Raw genomic sequence first — 19,001 nt, 5'->3', positions numbered from 1 at the left:
GAGGTGCCCTTCTCAATTCCAGAGAACTGAGTTTCAGGTTAAAAAGCCAGAGAGGGCAGAGCATCTTGCAATAGCTTCTAATAAACAGCAAACCTTCATTGAGGATTTACTATTTGGACCCAGCACATGAGGGCTCTGGCATCCTTGGCTCGCTGCTCAGCCCATGCATTTACCAACCCCCACTTGGCCCTCCAGACCCCCGCTTTGAGAGCTGCTTTGAGAGCCCAGACTCAGTCTCAATGAGGCCTTTCTTCATGAGCCTGACAAATAGGTTGGTTTCTGGAGCTCCCTGCTTCTCTCCCTCCGTTCCCCTTATTCTTCACCAGGGAACGAATGCTTCCACCTTAATGCACCTACTCGCAGTTAAGAACTGCAGTTACTTTTAAGCGAGGAAAACAGAAATTAAATTAGTGCCGAAACCAAACATCTCATCCACAAGCTATGCATTTCCTACGCAGGCTCTGGATAACAGTCCAACACCCGAGAGAACGGCGACCTGTCTTGCTACGAGCGCTATAATGTGTGTGTGACCATGAAAATATCTGCAGAATAAGGAAAGTTCTACCTCTCCCCTCAGCACGGTAAACTTGCATGGCTCCATGTAGCAAGAGACCTTATTCCAAGGTCAATGGAAACTTATTTGAATTGGCCGTGCAGGCAAAAATTGTGCCAGTGTTAGGCTATCTGTACATTAAAAACCATTTTGATCTGCTTATAATTTGGATCACAGTGTTTCTCAGATCCCAAATCCCACAGATCTCTTATCATCTGGATCCAATGAAGTTGTACTTGACTGAGGAGGAAGTCTTGGGGGCCCGCATGCTACACTGTGAGAAGCTACCGTGGTATCCTGCGGGCAGTAATGGGAGACACATTCCGGGGTGGGGATGGGGGGTGGATACGAGAAGGAGGGAAAGGGTCTCTGCTACCCACTGTCTTGAGCAGCCCATGCCAACAGCTTGTATTTTTCACCGCACTAATCTCTACTTCTTAGCTTGGCTTTGAGGATTCCCTGTCACCAAAGCCTCACTGGGCTCTCTGCTCTGGCCCCTGATAGCACTGTGCCCAGCCAGCCCTTCCCTACGAGAGATTGACTATCACTAACGGGCACCCTCCACCAGTCAGCGTTGTCAGCTAGACAGCCCACAGGACACCCAGATGGCATAGGTCCATAGGAACTGCCTTTCCATTTTATAGAAAGCACAATGGATCGCAGAGAAATTAAGCACTTATCCCAAAATGCCAAAGCAGAGCCCTGAGATATTTAACCCCGACCTGACATCAAGGTCCACGGATTTGCCCTGCTCCATGGCACTTCATGGTCTGGGTACCTCTGACATTCCTCTTACATGCTTAACTTAATTTTTTTTAATTAACAGGTAAAACTGGTAATTGCATGTTATGTACACATTTTAGTATATGAATACATTCTGGAATGATTGAATCCGGTGACTTAATAACATACACCCAACCCCAATACTTACCATTTCCCCCTTTTGGACTTACTTTATACGCTTGCTTTCAGTGCTATCTCTGAGATATCTCCCTTAGCAATGGCAGCTAGCCCACGATGTCATAACTGTGACTTTATATAGCCCCCAAACCTCGTAAAGTTTAGGCTTGATGTGGGAGCATCCATGAGGCCAAAGGCATCCTTAGGAAGTAGACAACTAACAATGACTTAACGAAATTCTTAAGAAAATGGATGCATCTAGAGAATATCATCCTGAGTGAGATAACCCAGTCACAAAAGAACAGACATAATATGCAGTCACTGATAATGGGATGCTAACCCCAGAAACAAGTCACAGACTGTGTGAAGTTCAAGAAAAAAAAAAAAAAAAAAAAAAAGAAGTAGACAACTAAAAACCTACTAGGGCTTGGAATTTTGGTGGGGTGGGGTGGGGAGTCTTGCTACTTAGCTCTGCCTGGCCTAATACTAGCTGTGTACCTCAGCCTCTAGTTGGCCTTGGACTCAAGGCCGTCCTCTTGCCTCGGCCTCCTCAGTGCCGGAACCACAGGTGTGCACCCCACCTGTACCCCTCTGACGGGGTTTTTCAAACCCAGTCTAAGGTTGCTTAACAAGGGAATGTCGGAGCCAGATCACTGACTTTGCAAACCCACCCACTAGAAGGAGAGAGTGTATGAGAGACACACACACAGGAAAACGAAACTCCAGAATAGAGAAAACAGACACAATGGAACAGGCCGGAAGCCCAGAGGGAACAGCCAACTTACCAGCATATTTTGTTGTGTTCGATTCATCCATGGACCAAAAGCAGTAATCAAAAGCAAACACCTGAATGGAAGAACAAATAGGAAGCTTAAGAATGAGCTCCGGAGAGGCGAATGGGGGGGGGGGGGGTGCTCATCGAGGAGGAGGGAGGGGAGGCTCACTGTTGTCTGATGGAGAAAATGGGGGTGGTTTGGGGGTAACTTTCCTACAGTCATGAATTCATATGAAAACTACTGTCTGTCTGGAATTCTAACAGGCAGACGTATGAACAGATGGTTTATTGAAAACTACATTTAATAAGAATCCCCCCCCCCCCACACACACACACGTCTAGTAGTGTGCACTGAAACCTTTATGTTTTCTCCACCACACCTCGAGCAACATTGCCTGGGTATATTTTTACACCAGTTCCTTCTCCTAGCCATCTCTTGAACAGAGACGGTCACCTCCCTTCACACCCTGGGATTCCCTTCTCCCTCCCTGTTTCAACATGCAATCCCTGGCTGAGTGTCGCCAACGACTCAGGCACTAGCCCTTCACACAGCTCCAGAATGCTCGCCTGACAAGAACTCCCCCCTAGTCACGGTCTTTCCACACAAACCTCTGCTCAAGCCATTACTGCCAAACCCACAGAAAATTACAGAGCGTGTCCCAAGGAACAGGAGTTCCTCGGATAAAATCACACTGAAAACCTGCACACTCTGGCTGCCCCGTGTCCGGTTCCCAGGGTGAAAGCTTTGTAAAGTACTTCAGGAAACAACCATCTCCATGTCTGGTATTCTCAACTCTTGTAATTCATTTTCAGAGAACACTTACTAACAAGTAACGTTAGCCTTCAAACGTGCACCACTCGGGGCAGTTCTGACGGCTCTGGAGCCTGTTCCTGGAGCTGCACTGAGGCTTTTTTCCCACCTCCACGGCTTCAACATTTGAAGGGACAAGCTCTGACCAAACTCAGCCTGGCAGTCCAGACTGGACACCACGAGCCCCTTGCTCCCTCCAGCCCTAGCGGAGCATATGCTTTTGGAATGACTAGGCACACGCTCGATCTTGCTTCCATTTCCCTCTTGAGGGCCACCCTTCAAAATGCTTCACACTACGGGTCAGGGTCAAGGCGGTTTCTTCCAGAAAACATGCCCTGAATACAACCAAAAATTTCTTTTCTCCTCTGATATCTCACAACAGTACTTAACAGTTTTCTCTGCTTCTATCCCAACTTTTTCTGTTATCTACTAATCCTGACATAGGTAGGCCCGACCTTCTGATACAGTGACATCAACAAATGTGCTGGGTTGAAATCATAGTGACCCTGGCTGGCGTAAGCCTGTGGGCTGCGGACTGAACATAGCTGGAGGATCTGGGGATGTTTTATCTCCACTTGTGTCCTCAGTTCCCCGAAGGGAGGAGTCATGTTTAATTCATCTTTGAAACCTGCAATATTTATATTCATTGCTTTGGAATTATTTATCTAATGATTAATGGCATTGAAACTTTTCAAGGTAGCGGGTACTTGTTATATAAGGGAAGTCTTACATGGGCTGGCGAGATGGCTCGACAGGTTAGAGTGCTTGCTGTACAATCGAGGACCTGAGTTCAAATCCCCAGACCCTGTGTAAAATGCTTCATGTGAGTATGTTCACCTGTAAGCCCAGCAATGACAGAAGAGAACAGAGCTGGGAGGATTTCTCGGGTACTACAACTCACCCTCTTCATCCTTCCTCCCTCTCCCCCTCTTTCTCCTTCCCACCTCCATAGGCTCTCTCAAACACACACACACACACACACACACACACACACACACACACACACACACACACACACCCCAAAAACAAAAGACTAACTCATGCTTACAACAGTTTCATCCCAACACACAGATTCAGGCACACGCAAGATTCCATTGACTCCAGATTCAAATTTGAAACGAACATACCTACCAAAGGCAACCTAACGAACAGCTATGAGACAAGAGTTTCTGCCAACAAAGACTATTTCCTGCCTCTGAGGGTTCTTTCAATGACTAAAAGACCACATGGGCATAATAGAGATAGCTTTCTTGTCTCTGGGCAGGACTGAGCTTCAGCCCTGCTTCCAAGACCTGTGTTGTTTTAAAACATTTCCAGGCGAGTCTACAATTCCCGGTCCCTCTATGAAACCACATAATACTTCTCTTTCACGCCCAGGACATCTATCTTTGTCTTCCACCTAAGCCAGCCACTAATCTTCCTGCAAACGGTCAGTATCAGCTCTTTCCCAGTTTTTAAATATCTTTATTAGTGTCCTCAGGGTCATGAGTCTCTTTATCAGTTCCTATACAGAGCGATATTCCCACCCATCTTAGGCTGATTTTTAAGTTTCCTGTCTTGCATATAGAGACACCAATCCCTGGTCTCTACACACAGGGCCACTACTTGAAATAGGATGAGATGCAGCCCAAGCTGGAGCATGCACCTACTCAGAACAATCACTGCTCATCCTGCAATAATTTCTAACAGTTGAGAATTTGAAGGTGTTTCTAATAGGGAAAAAATATATAAATTTTCATTTTCCATTGCTCCCGTTTACATTCTGATGAAATATTAAAATGCTAGCAAACATAAAGGGGCTTTGGAGAAGTTATAAGATACGGGGGTTCTTTGCCTACCAAGCACAGACCTCTTCTCTTTGAGCTGTGGGACTTCCTGGATTCCACAGATGCTGGTCCTAGGCACTCAGGATAATGGTCCCAGCAAGCCAGATATGGAGTGTAGGCTTTTATTTCAGTAAATACTTAAGAGGAAGAGGTCGGAAGTCTGACTCACCTCACTAAATACAAGACGGTGTATATTATACTATATAGGTCTAGCACTAGCTGCATTCATTAGAGTCTGTAACGGCTACTTTGCAGCTCACTGTGAAGTCGGTGACGGAAGACACCGAAGGCCTGCATGCAGCTGAGCAAATAAATAAGGATGGAGACTGGGTGTGGTAGCTCAAACCTGAAATCTCAGCACGTGGGAGGCTGAGGCAGGAGGATTGCCACAAGTCTGATGCCAGTGTGGGTGAGTATGGGATGTCAAATGATACCCTCAACAACAAACACACAGGAAAAAAGAAGGAAGAGAGAGGACCAAGCATAAGCCGCCTATTTTACCAATGCCAACTCACACCAGGAATTCACACCTTTCTCACTAGAGAAAGAGCCAAATGTACAGACATTCTCAAGTTACTTATACATTGACAAACCCATCATCCTCAGCAAAATTCCACTCTTCTTATCCCAACATGTGTAAGACTCACGCCAGCACCAATTCCTAGCAGCTTGTGGTACATCTGCTCCAGCTCCGTCGGGCCCTTAAAAAATGTTAGCTCTGCATTTCTGTGAGCCACGAGCGTTCAGTGGAGCTGCTAAGGCTGTTTCTAATAAGATGAACTCATTGGGTGACATATATTCTGAATTAAGGGGGTCCCAGGGTTTGTGAGCAGCACCCTGTACAAACACCCCACTTATTATGGCATTTCAGCAAAAAATTCAATTGTGGTTTAAAGAAGAAGAAGAAGAAGAAGAAGAAGAAGAAGAAGAAGAAAACCGAAGGAAGCATCCTGCATAATCCAAGGAGAAGCAGAAGGCACCAGAGTTCTAAGAAATGTGATCTGCAGCCATTTTTCCAGTCCATAAAAAGCAGTACCAGATATGGTGGTACAGTCCTGTAATAATAGCACTTAGAAGGCTGAGGTAGGAGGGTCAAGAATTTGAGGCTAGCCTGGGCTACACAGAAAGACTAAGACCTCAGCTCAACAAAGTAACAAAGACCAAATGTGAAGGCACTTCAGCCGAATGGTTTCTGTGTCTTTCTTCATTTCCTTTCTCTTTAGAAAAAAAAAAGGTTAATAAACGTTTTAAGGGCACGAATGTTTTACCATGTGCATGTAGCACCCACAGAGGCCAGAAGAGGGCATCAGATCCCCCTGGAACTGGAATTACAGGAGCGTGTGATTGTGGGTGCTGGAAACTGAACTCAGTACCTGGGTCTTCTGTGAGAGGAGCAAGTGCTTTGAGCCGCTACGCCATCTCTTTAGCCCCTCTGTGGCCTCCTTCGATCCTGTCTAGGTCTGAGCCCTCACTGAGGTCTCCAACTACGAGAAATTTACTTCCACAAACTATTCACAAAGAACATACCTGTTACTCTCAGTTTGAGACCCAAACACTTGTCAGCTCTATTTTCTGTCCTGTAGTTGCATACACACATCTAGTTAAAAATACCAAGCAGCTGGGCATAGTGGCGTACTTCTGAAACCCAGCACTTTGCACTTCAGGCAAGTGGATCAGTAGTTCAAGACCAGCCTCACCTTTGGGATATGAGACTCTATCCACTCCTCCCACAAAAGGCAAGACAGGAAATAATTACTCCTAAAAATGCATATATTGTTTTAAAAATAATTTTATGTGCCTTTTCATCCCTTTCCCAGTAGGAAAGTGGTGTATCTAAGGATTTTGATGAAATCATTTAATTCTACATGAGGAAAAACTGGGAAACAAACATCTATTTTTGCAACCTGAGTCAAAGCCTGATTTAATTTTTCCTTTAACTTTTTCAGTGTTATCTTAAATGTCCCTCCTTTATGAAACCTTTATTGAGGATGCTTCTTTTAAAAATTTTCTTAATATAGGATGATGATGATGATGTGTATGTGCAATATGTGTGCAAGTCTCATGTAGTATGGAGGCTGGAGAACAGCTTGTAGAGTCAGTGTTTTCCTTTAGGTAAAGACCTGGGTCCCAGGTCTTACACTCATAACATCAGGCTTGGCAGCAAGCAGCAACCCCTCGTCCCCCACCCTGGAATCTTCAGCAGCTTAAGAACACTTCTGAGTACTCTGAACTCCATGCCTGCCTAGCTGCGTTTGTGCACACATAGACACACATCTCCATGCATGGTCCCCTTTGACCTGGTATACTATGATTTATTAAGAGGCCAAGGGCTTTGCTCTCATGCTTTATGATTCATCAAACAAAAAATATTTACATTTTAGTCTCTAACAGCTTCTTTGTCAATGTGCTGGCTAGCTTTATGTCAACTTGACACAGCTAGAGAGGAGGGAAACCTCAATTAAGAAAATGTCTCCACAAGATCAGGCTGGAGGCAAGCCTGGGGGGCATTTTCCTAATTAGTGACTGATGGAGGAGGGTCCCGCCCACTGTGGCTGGTGGTCCTGGGTTCTGAAAGAATGCAAGATAAGCAAGCCATGAGGAGCAAGCCAGTAAGCAGCCCTCCATGGCCTCTGCATCGGTCCTGCCTCTAGGCTTCTGCCCTGTGTGAGTTCCTGCACTGACTTCCTTCAATGATGGACTGTGATGTGGAAGTGTGAGCCAAATAAACCCTTTCTTCTCCAAGTTTCATTTGGTTGGTGTTTCATCACAGCAAACAGTAGCCCTGACTGGGACAGTGAATTCTCTTAACTGAACAATCTTGTGTATCTGTTTATTCACATTTAATGGCCACTTAAAATAGCAGCATGAGTCATCTCGGGCAAATAGTTCACCAATATGGACAGCGGTGAAGACCCTTTTCACTTCCGTTGGAGGAAAGACAAGACTTGCATTTTCCCATAAACACCATTTCTATGCTTATGATTTCCCCAATTCTTCCTTCCCTATTCATCTGTATATTCTGCTAAGGACTGGCCACCTCGGCTCTGCAGCCTTCACTGATGACCCAGAAGGCCTCTGGTATTGAACACCAGGAAACCCAGGCTAAGAAGGGGAAACTGAGAGTGAGCAAACTTTCCTGTTGTGGTTTAAATGAGAAATGACCCCTGCAGGCTGACAGGTTTCTACTCTTGGTCCTCAGCTGACAGCCCTTTGTGGAAGCTTTAGAAGGTAGAAAATCAAAGGGAAGTGTGTCACTGGGGGCAGGACTTTTGGTCTTATTCTGGCCCCACTTCCTCTCTGCTTCCTGACTGTGGACAGACACAATGTGACCAGCCGCCTGGCCCTCCTGCCTCACTCTATGCCCTCAAAGGACGAGCCCAAATAAAGTTCTTGCTGAAGTCCCCTCCTGCTCCCAGTCCAGTGAGCGCTACACGCTCTTTACCCAGGTCACCTCCTATACTGCGTCCCTGCCTTCCTCACTGTGAAGTGAATCTTCCTTCCTCTGGGTTTTCTAAGGAAACAGCTCCATCCCTCCCACACACAGTACCTACCATCAAAATGGCTGCTGACAGGATGCTGAGCGTGTGACAGGGCACAGCAGTTATCGCCGTCAGCATCGTCTATGTATGGGCTGGCTCTAAACACACACGCCATGTAGAATGTTGACCGTGGACCAGGCACAGAGTTACCTGCTACACCCTCACCTCACTGGGAGCCTCCCTGGTCTAGGAACTGTACCCACTCATTTCTTCTGGCCAGGACAGGTAAGGGCTCAGAATTCACTAAGTCAAATATATACACAAAAATATAAAGTCCATTTTTAAAAAGTTTGTCTGCAGACATATTGCTGCTCTGAACAGCAAACACTAGTGCAAACCATGTGACTTTCTAGCTCCCAAATCTACAAGGCTTAAGAAATCCGCTCTACCTGGAGTCCCTCTGTTTTGTGTGAGGGATTAGTCTCTTCCTTCTACCCTAGCACCATTGCCCCTTGAGCTATGAACCCCGTGTTCACATCTGGAGACCCAGTTGCCATTCAGAGCCCATCCTGCACTATCTGGAACCTGTGCCCAAGATCACTCTGCAAACCTCAATATCTCCAGTTACTGGAACACAGGCTTGCTGGGACCCCATTTTGTCTGTCTGTCTTCTTTCTTTTCTTTTCTTTCTTCCTTCCCTCCCTCCCTTCCTTTCTTCTTTCCTCCCTTTTCCTTTTTTAAACTTTGGAACTTTGTGACTATAAGAAAGATGTTTGTGGTCTGCCCCCCATTTTATCACTTGGTGTTATGAAGCTGTCACACCAAAAGACAAGGAACATTCTGTATTCCATGTGGACATTTTCAATGCTTTTCTCACCTTCCACTTTCCTACCATCAGAACTATTATAAAACAGTGACCCATCACTATGTGTAACAGATATATCCTAAGTTGTATTATTACCACTACTAATAGTTGTTGTTGTTAAGTTAAGCCTCACTTAGAAATCCCAGATTGCAACAGCACAGGAGCCTGTTTGAGCCCAGATCTGTCCACACTGCTGTCTATCTGTACAAGTCACTGTACCAACACAAACTTCAGCCTGTGCCTCAACACAGCTGCCACGGGCCAGAGAGAGGAATACCAGAGCCACCAGCCTTACTAGTCAGCTCTGCTGACAGACCTCCCTTCCTGTTTAAAAGTCTGTCAAGTCAACGCTGTCTTTTCACAGTGTAATTAATCATTTCCTTCACACATGCTTGTAACTGCACACCAAACAATGTCTTGGGTTCCACAGTCAGCCCTGACTGGCTCAAGATTCAAAGCAGCTAACAGCATCTGCAGCACACCCACAAGAAATAGGGCATTGCCCGGAGCGCAGGGGCCTCAGCATTTACCACAGGATGAAACTACACTTCTAGCAAAGAAGTACTTTAGATGGGGACTCAGCGTTCTAAGAGGGAAGAGGGAAATCTCTCTCTCAGGAACTCATCCATATTGTCATCAATTAAAAAGGAAATCTGAAAATAGGAACCCCATGCCAAGACTTCAACAGCAGCATAGGGCTTCTAGTTAACACTGGCTATGTGTAAACCAGTGGTATGTACTCAACAAAGCAGGAGCTCAATCCCAGCTCTTTTGAATACTCTGTTCAGTTTATGTTTATGTCTTTATCAGTCTCTCCGGCCTCCGCTTCACTGGCTTCTGAGGGTGGGGTAGAGGTGCCATATCCTCTGTCTAAAGTTATTCTATATAACAAAATATATTCTATATTCATTAGACACGGATGGAAGTTGCCAGCGTCTAAGCTTGCAGTTTGCAGCCTGTCCACCATCTTGACAAAATGGCTGCCGCTGCCAATCACAAAAGGAAGACTAAAGCTCACCATGACATCATCAGCATGGGAGATACTTAGACCTGGTTCCAGAGAGCTCACCTTCTGTGCTTTCCACACTCTGTGGGATAAAGCCCAGTACATACTGCCAGGGAGAAGAGGAAGCTTGCTGGCTTCCAGGAACCATGTCAGATGCTAAGGACTCAAGGCAGCCCAATGGTTGCAGACACAGGAAAGGGTGGACAGATTGATCTATCACTCTGCTGGGGATGCCTGAGGCAGGACTCCAAATGCTTCCCCTGGTCCAGAGAGCTTTTACTGTTCTGAATAGCAAGCTGGGCCGTGTCTGAGGAGGGGGGATAAGAATTTTTCTCTTTGGGGGCTGAGAAGTGTGCAACCTGGTATCCCACCATCTGTCTCTGTGGTCACCATCACAGAGCTGTGGGAACAACTGCCTCTGAATGAAGCCAGGCACAAAATGGGTGAGAGGTGACTAGTCTAAACAAATTCAGGACAAAAATACATGGTGTGTTTCTGAAGGTCTTTTGGGGGAAAAATGTTAAATGAGTTAGAATAACAGAATGTGACGGAATTGTGCTGCTGTTCCAAACCGCTCCCTGCCCTCCTTGAGCGGGTTGTGTGTTCCCACTACAGCCTTGTGACCTGTCAGACCTGCAGAAGAGGATGCAAATCCTCATCCTACTGACAGTGGGTTGGCCATATCACTGGCTTGGCCACATGTATCCAAGCAAAGTGTGAGTACAGACAGGTTCTGAGGAACAGCAGGACTGTGAGCCACAGCCCTAGCAAGTCCCAGATAAAGCCACAGCCGACCTGGACTGACGCTAACTTTAGAGAAACAGACAGATGTTGTCTCAAGGCACTGAGCACCTCGTGGTGTCAGGCCTGTGTCACCTGGCATGAGCAGGCCAGCACAAGGCAGCTCCAGTGTGACAGGCCAGCCCTACTGTCTACCCTGTGTTCTCTGTTCACTGGCGTACATTGCATCTGCAGCCAGGCCAATTTCTTGCATGCATGCTACTTATGTGACCCGAATACATGAAAAGCCCAAATACTCTTTCCGATCCACCAGATTAAAATCTGACCATAGGTTCTCTATCACCATTTCTCTCGGTTTTTAACACGCAAGGTTTCCTTTCATGTAGTCTACACTAACAGGAGCGTATGTAACGCAACATGTTCACTCCCTAACCCGCACCCCCAGTACTAGGGACTGAACCCAGGTATGTGTACCAGTCAGAGGCTCCCCACTGAGTTACCTGCCCCCCAGCCCTCACTACTTCCTAACACATCAATTACTTCCTTATATCATGATTCCTACTCCAACGCTCTGCCTCTGGAGACTTTACGTACATATACATGTCATCCTGAGGGTCCATGTTCAGGCCTGAGAGTTCCTTTCTATGAGGTCGGGAAGACTGGAGTGAAGACAGGCCGTATGCAGAATAACCCACTGTCTGTTACTCAAAACACCTTGCAGGTCTGGTCATCCACACCACACTGCGTTCCCTACAGCAGAGACTGAGGCTCTGACCACTCCAGGAGAACAGAGGTAGATGGGGAAGGGTAGGCTGCCGTTGGGACATGACAGCAGAAGCCCAAGACCCAGACACAAGGAAGGAAGAAAGGAAGGAATCCAGTGAAAGCTAAGAGCAGGTGCTCGTGGCTGAGATGAAACGTCAAAGCAATGTATTTCTGCAGCTCGGTCCAACACGGTGGCCACGGGAGCCACACACGAAATTTAAACTGTGTTCATGGCATACTCATAAACAAAAGGAAGGCAAATTTGCTTTGGTAGCATATTTTAGTTAACCTAGTATATCCGAATATCTGTGCTACACTTTTCCCTCTCACTCTTGTATGAAGCCTTAGAAATCTGCCGTGTATTTTATACTCACTACACAGCTCGAGCCACAAGAGCCACGGAGCGCGTGCTCAGAAGCCTGGCCCAATGCTTCATTCTCAGCAAACAGAAGAGGCAGCAGGAGGCCATCACAGAACCAGAGACCAGACGGAACAAACCCAATCTCAGATGGCAGAGCTGTGTGTTTCCTTCTTCCTTCCCGAGAGGCATTCACAAAACCAGCTTTCAGTGTGTTTAGCAACATTTTTTTTTTTTTTTTTTTTTTTTTTTTGAGACAGGGTCTTACTATGTAGCCCAGGCTACCTTCAAACTCTTGATCTCCTGCCATGAACTCCCACGTTCTGGTACTGCATGTGCATACCACTGAACCAGTGTCATCCATGAGCTCCTTTAATGTGGGCTTTGAGAAATAACTATTTGGGCAGGGGCACAGCTCACCGCTAAAGGGCTTGCCTAGCGTGTGCAAAGGCCGAGACTGAGCCTCTTCACAATGTTCTTTTAGAAACCGAAAATAAATTTAACTCACAAGATTGAAATATTAAAATAAATTTCACAGTACAGTATAAAGTATTGTTTGCTCATAAATTTACGATGAGCAAATTGACTAAAAACAGATATGACCTGAACAAAGTGATTAGCAGATATTTTTATTTCTTCCCAAATGCCTCCTCCTTATTAACTTGCCTGATAAAACAACCTTTCTTTTCCTTGTATACCAGTACCCACAAAATTCAGTTTATCAAAAGATGGCTCAACCAAGAAGCAATCGCAACGCTACCTTTGCAGACACACCTCTCAGATCCTTATAAAACAAAGGTTTTTCTTCTTAATCTACAGCTGTATAAACCAGTGTCTCCATGTCTGTCTAAAATGCTATCTCTCTTGAGGGAAACAGACCTTGCTCCCACAAACACCACGGAGTGTACATCAGACCTGAGTATAAAAGGCAGTATCAGAGATAAATGCTTCTCCATTCAGAACTTATCAAATCTTACCAGACAAACAAGTCCAAAAGATGAGCTACATACCAATTTACGTTTGGGGGATCATTCTCTGTCTGTGGCTTGGTCCATCAGCAAGGGGCATGGTCTGCTCCAGCTGACTTGTCTGTCTTTCCTTGCTCACGGAGAAGCTTGTAGAGCTGTGGGCATTGTCCTGAGGAAGCACTGTATTTTTTTATTGGCATGAACTTTTGCCTCCTCCAGAATACCATGGATTAATAATGGGATCTTAGAGCATAGCATCTGACCTTCTCAGGTTGGCTTTTTCTACTTACTAACATGCACTGAAGGTTCTCCTGTGCCTTTCCTAGGAGTGAGTAGCTCATTTCTCTTTTATCCTTGAATGATACTGTGTCAAGAGATTATATTGTTACCATTCTCCTGCTGGGAGGCATTATGGCTTTAGTATTTGGCCAGCATGAATCAAACTTCCAGAGACACTTGTGCACAGTAGGTACAAACTTTCAGTTAGTTGGCTTAGGAAAACACCCAGAAGCTCCAACACTGGGCTCCTGTGGTAAGGATATAATTAGGTTCTTCAGAAGCTGAGGGCTGTCTTCCAGAAAGTTTGCACCATCTGCCTCATTTCCTGCTGCTGCTGCCCAGCCTTCGTTTTGATTTTGTGAGATTTGGAGACTTTAGGCACCCTATAGTGTGTGGTGGTATCTCCTTGTTTTAGTGTGGATTCTCTTAACAACATGATAGGGCCTTTATTAGCTTTTTATTTGTTTACTGGACACCTGTGCTTCCTCTTTAGAGAAATGTCTATTCAGATATTTTTGTCCATTTTTAAGTTGTCTTTCTTCTTTTGGATTTAAGGGGTCTCGGTATAACTTGGATACAAATCTTTTATTGAGTATTTCCTAAATATTTGTCCCAGCACACAGCTTTTCTTTATGTGCATTCCCTGGCTGAGGAGAACATTTGAATAGTGCACTCTTATGTCTTCCTTTCAGCTTCCCCTCTGAAAGGTTGTCACAGAGCCATGGCCGCCCTCCTCCCGTTACCTTCTGAAAGCATCCCAGAGTTTACATTGCTTTTTCTGAAGAATGGAAGTTCTGAGTTTACTTTTTTTTTTTTAAACATGTGGATCCTCAATTGTTTCCAAACCCTTCAATATTATCTACTAGCCGATGTTCACAGCTTGATCCAATCTGCTACAGAATCTTAACACTAAACTTACAATTTAGGCTTTGGGTTTTTCAGATTGAATTGGTTTCTGAGTTATGTAATATCCATTTCTTGCTAACGTTGTGCAATCTGACTTTTTTTAAAAATCTCCTTAAACATAACAAGTGCATTTAAAGTTTGGACCTAACAATATGACATCAGAAGCATTTGTGGATCTAGATTCTCATTTCTGTGCACCTATGTATGTTTTTGCTTTGTTTTGTATTGCTAAGGACTGAACCTGGACCTTGTGCACACTAAATTAGTGCTCTGGCACTGAGAAACACCCTCAGTGTTAGACATTGTTTTTAAAGATGGCTGTGGAATACTTAAAGACATGGACTCACATCCTTTCTTCCTATGGCTTCCAGGAACCTGTATCTTGGAATTGCTTTGTTACAATGTCAGACCTTCCCAGTTTGGGAAGTGTGCATATTTGTTTGTTTTAGATACTGGTTTTGTTAATTCCTTTGTTTCTGAGACAGGGTCAGTATCTCTGGCTAGTCTGAACTGGCTATGTAGACCTGGGTAGCTCTGAATTTATGGAGATCCTTCTGCTCCTGTTTCCTGAGTGCTGGCGTTATAGGCTATGTTTTGTCCTACTGAGTCACGGGTCTCACTATGTAGCCTAGGTTGTCCTGCCCCAGCCCCCGAGTGCCGGGATTTCAGGAAAGCGCCACCACACTGTAACACACTATGACTTTAGACCTGACAGGATCCACCTGACAGCTGACTCGTCTTTGTTTTACCTTTACATGCCACCCAAGGCCTGGTCTCAACCCACTGTCCTGACTTCAGCTCTAGTAGGATGTGAATAAGCCCCTACACATCGGCTTGCCCACAAAGCTGCCAGCAACCTTTTGTACCTGAGTGTTACACACAAAACAGTAGATTTGTCTCTCCACATTTCTAGGGTCCTTTGGGCCTTCCTCTAGTAATCTATTCCTCATTAACCCTGATATATCTCCAGCTTCTTCAAGTACAGCTTAAAAACCTGTAATCACATGTATGCTTGCATGCTATATGTATGCTTGTATGTATGCTTATATGTATGTATGTATGTATGTATGTATGTATGTATCTATCTATCTATCTATCTATCTGGGTGGGTACATGAACAACAGGGTATGCCTGTGGAAGTCAGAGGACAGATATTTTTGGGAATACAGTTTCTATTTCTACCACTTGAGTGGGTTCTGGGGTTTGAATTTAGGTCTGCATCCCAAGAATGGGCTTTACGTTTTTCCATTGAAGTTGACAGATGAGGTGACCCTGATCCCCCTGTATGTCATTACTGAATGCAAGGTCAGAACAGGAACTTCCTATTCCTATGAATGGCACATATTTAATTTCAATGGTCCCAGCACAACTCATTTCCTATCACACACACACACACACTCTCTCTCTCTCTCTCTCTCTCTCTCTCTCTCTCTCTCTCTCTCTCTCTCTCAATCCACCACTATCACACCATTGAGGCTAAGTCTGCTTCATACACAAGCTGTTCCTACTTGATAACTTGTTAAGGTGAATCGCCCCATCTGGCCTAAGGCCTCTGACCACTGATGCCCAGGTCTCATCATTTTACAAAGCATCTTTATTTTTCCCGCTTATGTTCAATGCATGCAGTCCCCAAGTCTATTTCTGTGTCTTTAATATATTTTACTCCATTTCATCACTTTCTTGGTTTCAGGCCAATCTTTAGGCTTCCCAAATGTACCTCATGCAGTGGATTATCAGCTATGAAATATTTTAACAATATATTTTTAACATGTGATTTAACATTACTTTTGAGAATTTCATAGCCATTCTAGGGACAATCTTTAGCATACCACTGTGCACCAGAATGTTCAGTGTAAGAAGTAAGTAGTAATGGTGGCTAATAATGTTTTTGAGCCTTGCAGCCTCAATGCTCTTCCTTCTCTGAGCAGTCACAGGGAATGAATGGTCCCAATGACACACTGGCTTTCTTTGTGGGAAACAAGGTCCTCTTATTACCAGGATGCCTATATGCTTTGAAACTTCTGGGAGCAAAGAAAAGATACAGATAGCTCAAGGGAGATATCTGTATATATATATATCCTCCTAGAGCAGAAAACTTCCAAGATTGTAGATTTTATGGATTATAATCACCTTAGCAATTACTCAGGGAAAGTTGTCAGGATGCTCTGGATCTGACCATGACAACCAACTCAGCCCGCTTCGGAAGCATTAGCTACTTCCTCTTTCTTAAGACACCTCCTAATATTTATTCAGTGCATGCCTTCCTTGCTGGAGTTCAAACTCTTTGTGCCAAAGATAATATGAACGATGCCTTCAATTAACACACAGCATGGAATAACGGTTTATCAGTTTTCCATAATCTAAGAGCTATGTTTGAGTTTTCTTCTGAGCCCCAGGGGAAGTATGCCTGTCTCTTTTCCCATGTTCTCATATGTCCCAGACTCTGATCGTGTGAAGGAGTTTGCCCTAATTCTATCTTAGATAGCATGGCTGTAATCAGTGTCATTACTCAGGGTCGGTCACTTTTCTAGTGACTCGTGGTAATAAACATCTCTCTAACACTTAGCAAAATGCTCCCTGATAATAAAATCACTTTCATTTATTCAGGGCTGGTCACTCAAATACCTTCCCATGACTATGCCATTTATACTTGAACCTCTGGGGTTCCATCAGTAAAAATGTCATCAAAAGTTGGCCCGGGCAGTGGGGGCAGCTCTAACCATTGGCCATTGTAATAGGCTAAGATCCAGCATACAGAATCAGTATAGATGTTCTATCTGAATATGTGGAAAACCTTTCCAAAGATATTAGATCTTCTTGGAAAGAAGATAGGACCTGTTTGTATTATTTGGCTTTCTAAAAAGACCACTTAGTCTTAGTTACTGCTGTTGTAAAACACCATGAACAAAAGCAACATGGGAAGGAAGGGGTTTGTTTCACCTCACATCTTAAAGTCTATGATCCAGGGAAGGAAGGTCGTGAGAACCTGGAGGCAGGAGCTGATACAGAAGCCATGGAGGGATGCTGCTTCTTGGCTTGCTCTCATGGCTTGCTCAGCCTGCTTTCTTATAAAACTCAGGACCACCAACTCAAGGGTGGTAACACCTACAACAGGCTGGGCCTTCCCATATCAATTATGAATTAAGAAAATGTCCTACAGACTTGCCATTCTGACAGGGGCATTTCATCAATTGAGAGTCCCTCTCCCCAAATGACTGTAGCTTGTGTCAAGTTGACATAACGAGCCAGCACAGTTATGCCAAGCACTCTTAGCAGGTGAGCCAGCACCTGTTTCTTCTTCCCCTTGCTAAACTCCCTTTAGAGATCAACATGGCAGAACCATCCCCTGGCATGCAGGTCTACAAATTCTCCATCTTTTGAGAATGTAACAATGGGTGAGAACATTGCCAACATCGGGTAAGTAACCTGCTGATCTTACATCAGGGCCAATATGACCTGTTGACTCAGGCTTAAATTTTAAATTAGAATGCGAGTCTTAGTTCCTCGGTGGCCAGGAATTACCCACAGGTTCCTGTGATGAGTAGGGATCATAATTGCGTACTAAGTCAGTACCGATGTCCAGCTCCACGCCAGCACTTACCTTGGGAGGTTTTCTTCACGATGAAAAGAAAAAAATTCAATAGCGGAGACACAGAAGGTTGTCAACACAATGGCCACATCAGAGGGAAACAATGAAAGAGAAAAAGAAAAGAAAAAAACAAAAACAAATTCAGCAACTTTGTCATGGGATCTGGAAAGCCACACATAACTAGCTGCCTGTGGTGATAAACCTCTCACTGTAGGGATGTGTTGGGGGGTGTTTTAAATGAGTTTAAGAAATGGTAGTGAAGAAGATACAGAAATACTCTAACCATACTGCACATAGCTGAATCCTTTAAACCAGCTTTATATGTAAATTTTCTTCCGGGCTCCCACCGTATTTCTTTGAGAGGTTTTCATGTAATCAGGCTGGCCTTGAGCTAGGAATGACAAAGGATGACCCAGAATTTCTGATCCTCTTGTCTCTGCCACCTGATTGCTACAATTATAGGTAGGGACCACCGAAGCTGACTTTTGTGATGCTGGGGACCAAACTTGGGGCTTCATGAATGATAAGCAAGTACCCTACCACCTGAGCCAAACCACCCTGGACACATCCAGTCTTGTCCATCCAACCAAGTTACACCCCCAACCTTACATATAAACTTTCGTAAGCTAGGATTGAGATATACACATATTTTTCATTGTTAGGTATATATGCTTGATGATACAGATTAAAAAAATGGTTCTAGATAGTAAGTTTTACCTATTTTAACACTGAGTAAACTTTTAAAAACAAGTTCTGTCCTCCTCCCAACATCAACCACATAAGCCTTTTAATTATGTTCATCTAGAGGTTGGTTTATGCTAGGAAAATACTCTACCACTGGGCCTCAGGACCAGCTTTGCAATGTTCGTCTTTGCATGTTAGCGATTCAGAAATGACTGAAATTCTACTCGAAGGAAACATTGAAACGTGAAGGTTCCAAAATAAGAAGACATGCTTTATAAATATTTTCCTTCCATCTGAGATTCAGGACCTGGAGTTTGATTTCTCGGGTATGAGACCCTAGGATAGTTCTTGGTTCTCCTGATGTAGTTGTTCTTGATCATACTCATAATATCAATTTAAACATGTGAAATGACTGTAGAAATGGGGCGCTCTCCCTATGCCTTCACAGCAGTCGGAATCATGGAGGGGGGTCAGAGGACTAAGCTGAGGTGTGGTG

The 19,001-nt window shown here is 44.6% G+C and overlaps 1 protein-coding gene across 9 annotated transcripts in view; it reads right to left on the bottom strand.

Annotated features, from left to right (window-relative positions):
- KIF13A (kinesin family member 13A) overlaps positions 1–19,001 on the bottom strand; it is a 173,482-nt gene that overhangs the window by 92,771 nt on the left and 61,710 nt on the right. For all 9 annotated transcript variants that reach the window (XM_080927983.1, XM_080927987.1, XM_080927981.1 and 6 more), the window contains exons 3-4: positions 17,834–17,846; positions 2,239–2,299 (exon numbers count right to left, since the gene is read on the bottom strand). In XM_080927983.1, the coding sequence (XP_080784109.1) occupies positions 2,239–2,299; positions 17,834–17,846 (74 nt within the window). The remainder of the gene's footprint in view (positions 1–2,238; positions 2,300–17,833; positions 17,847–19,001) is intronic.

The sequence above is a fragment of the Micromys minutus genome, assembly GCF_963924665.1.
Source record: "Micromys minutus genome assembly, chromosome: 1".
Lineage (NCBI taxonomy): Eukaryota > Metazoa > Chordata > Mammalia > Rodentia > Muridae > Micromys > Micromys minutus.
Note: the sequence above shows the minus strand (reverse complement) of the source record. Positions and strands in the feature narration are given on the sequence as shown.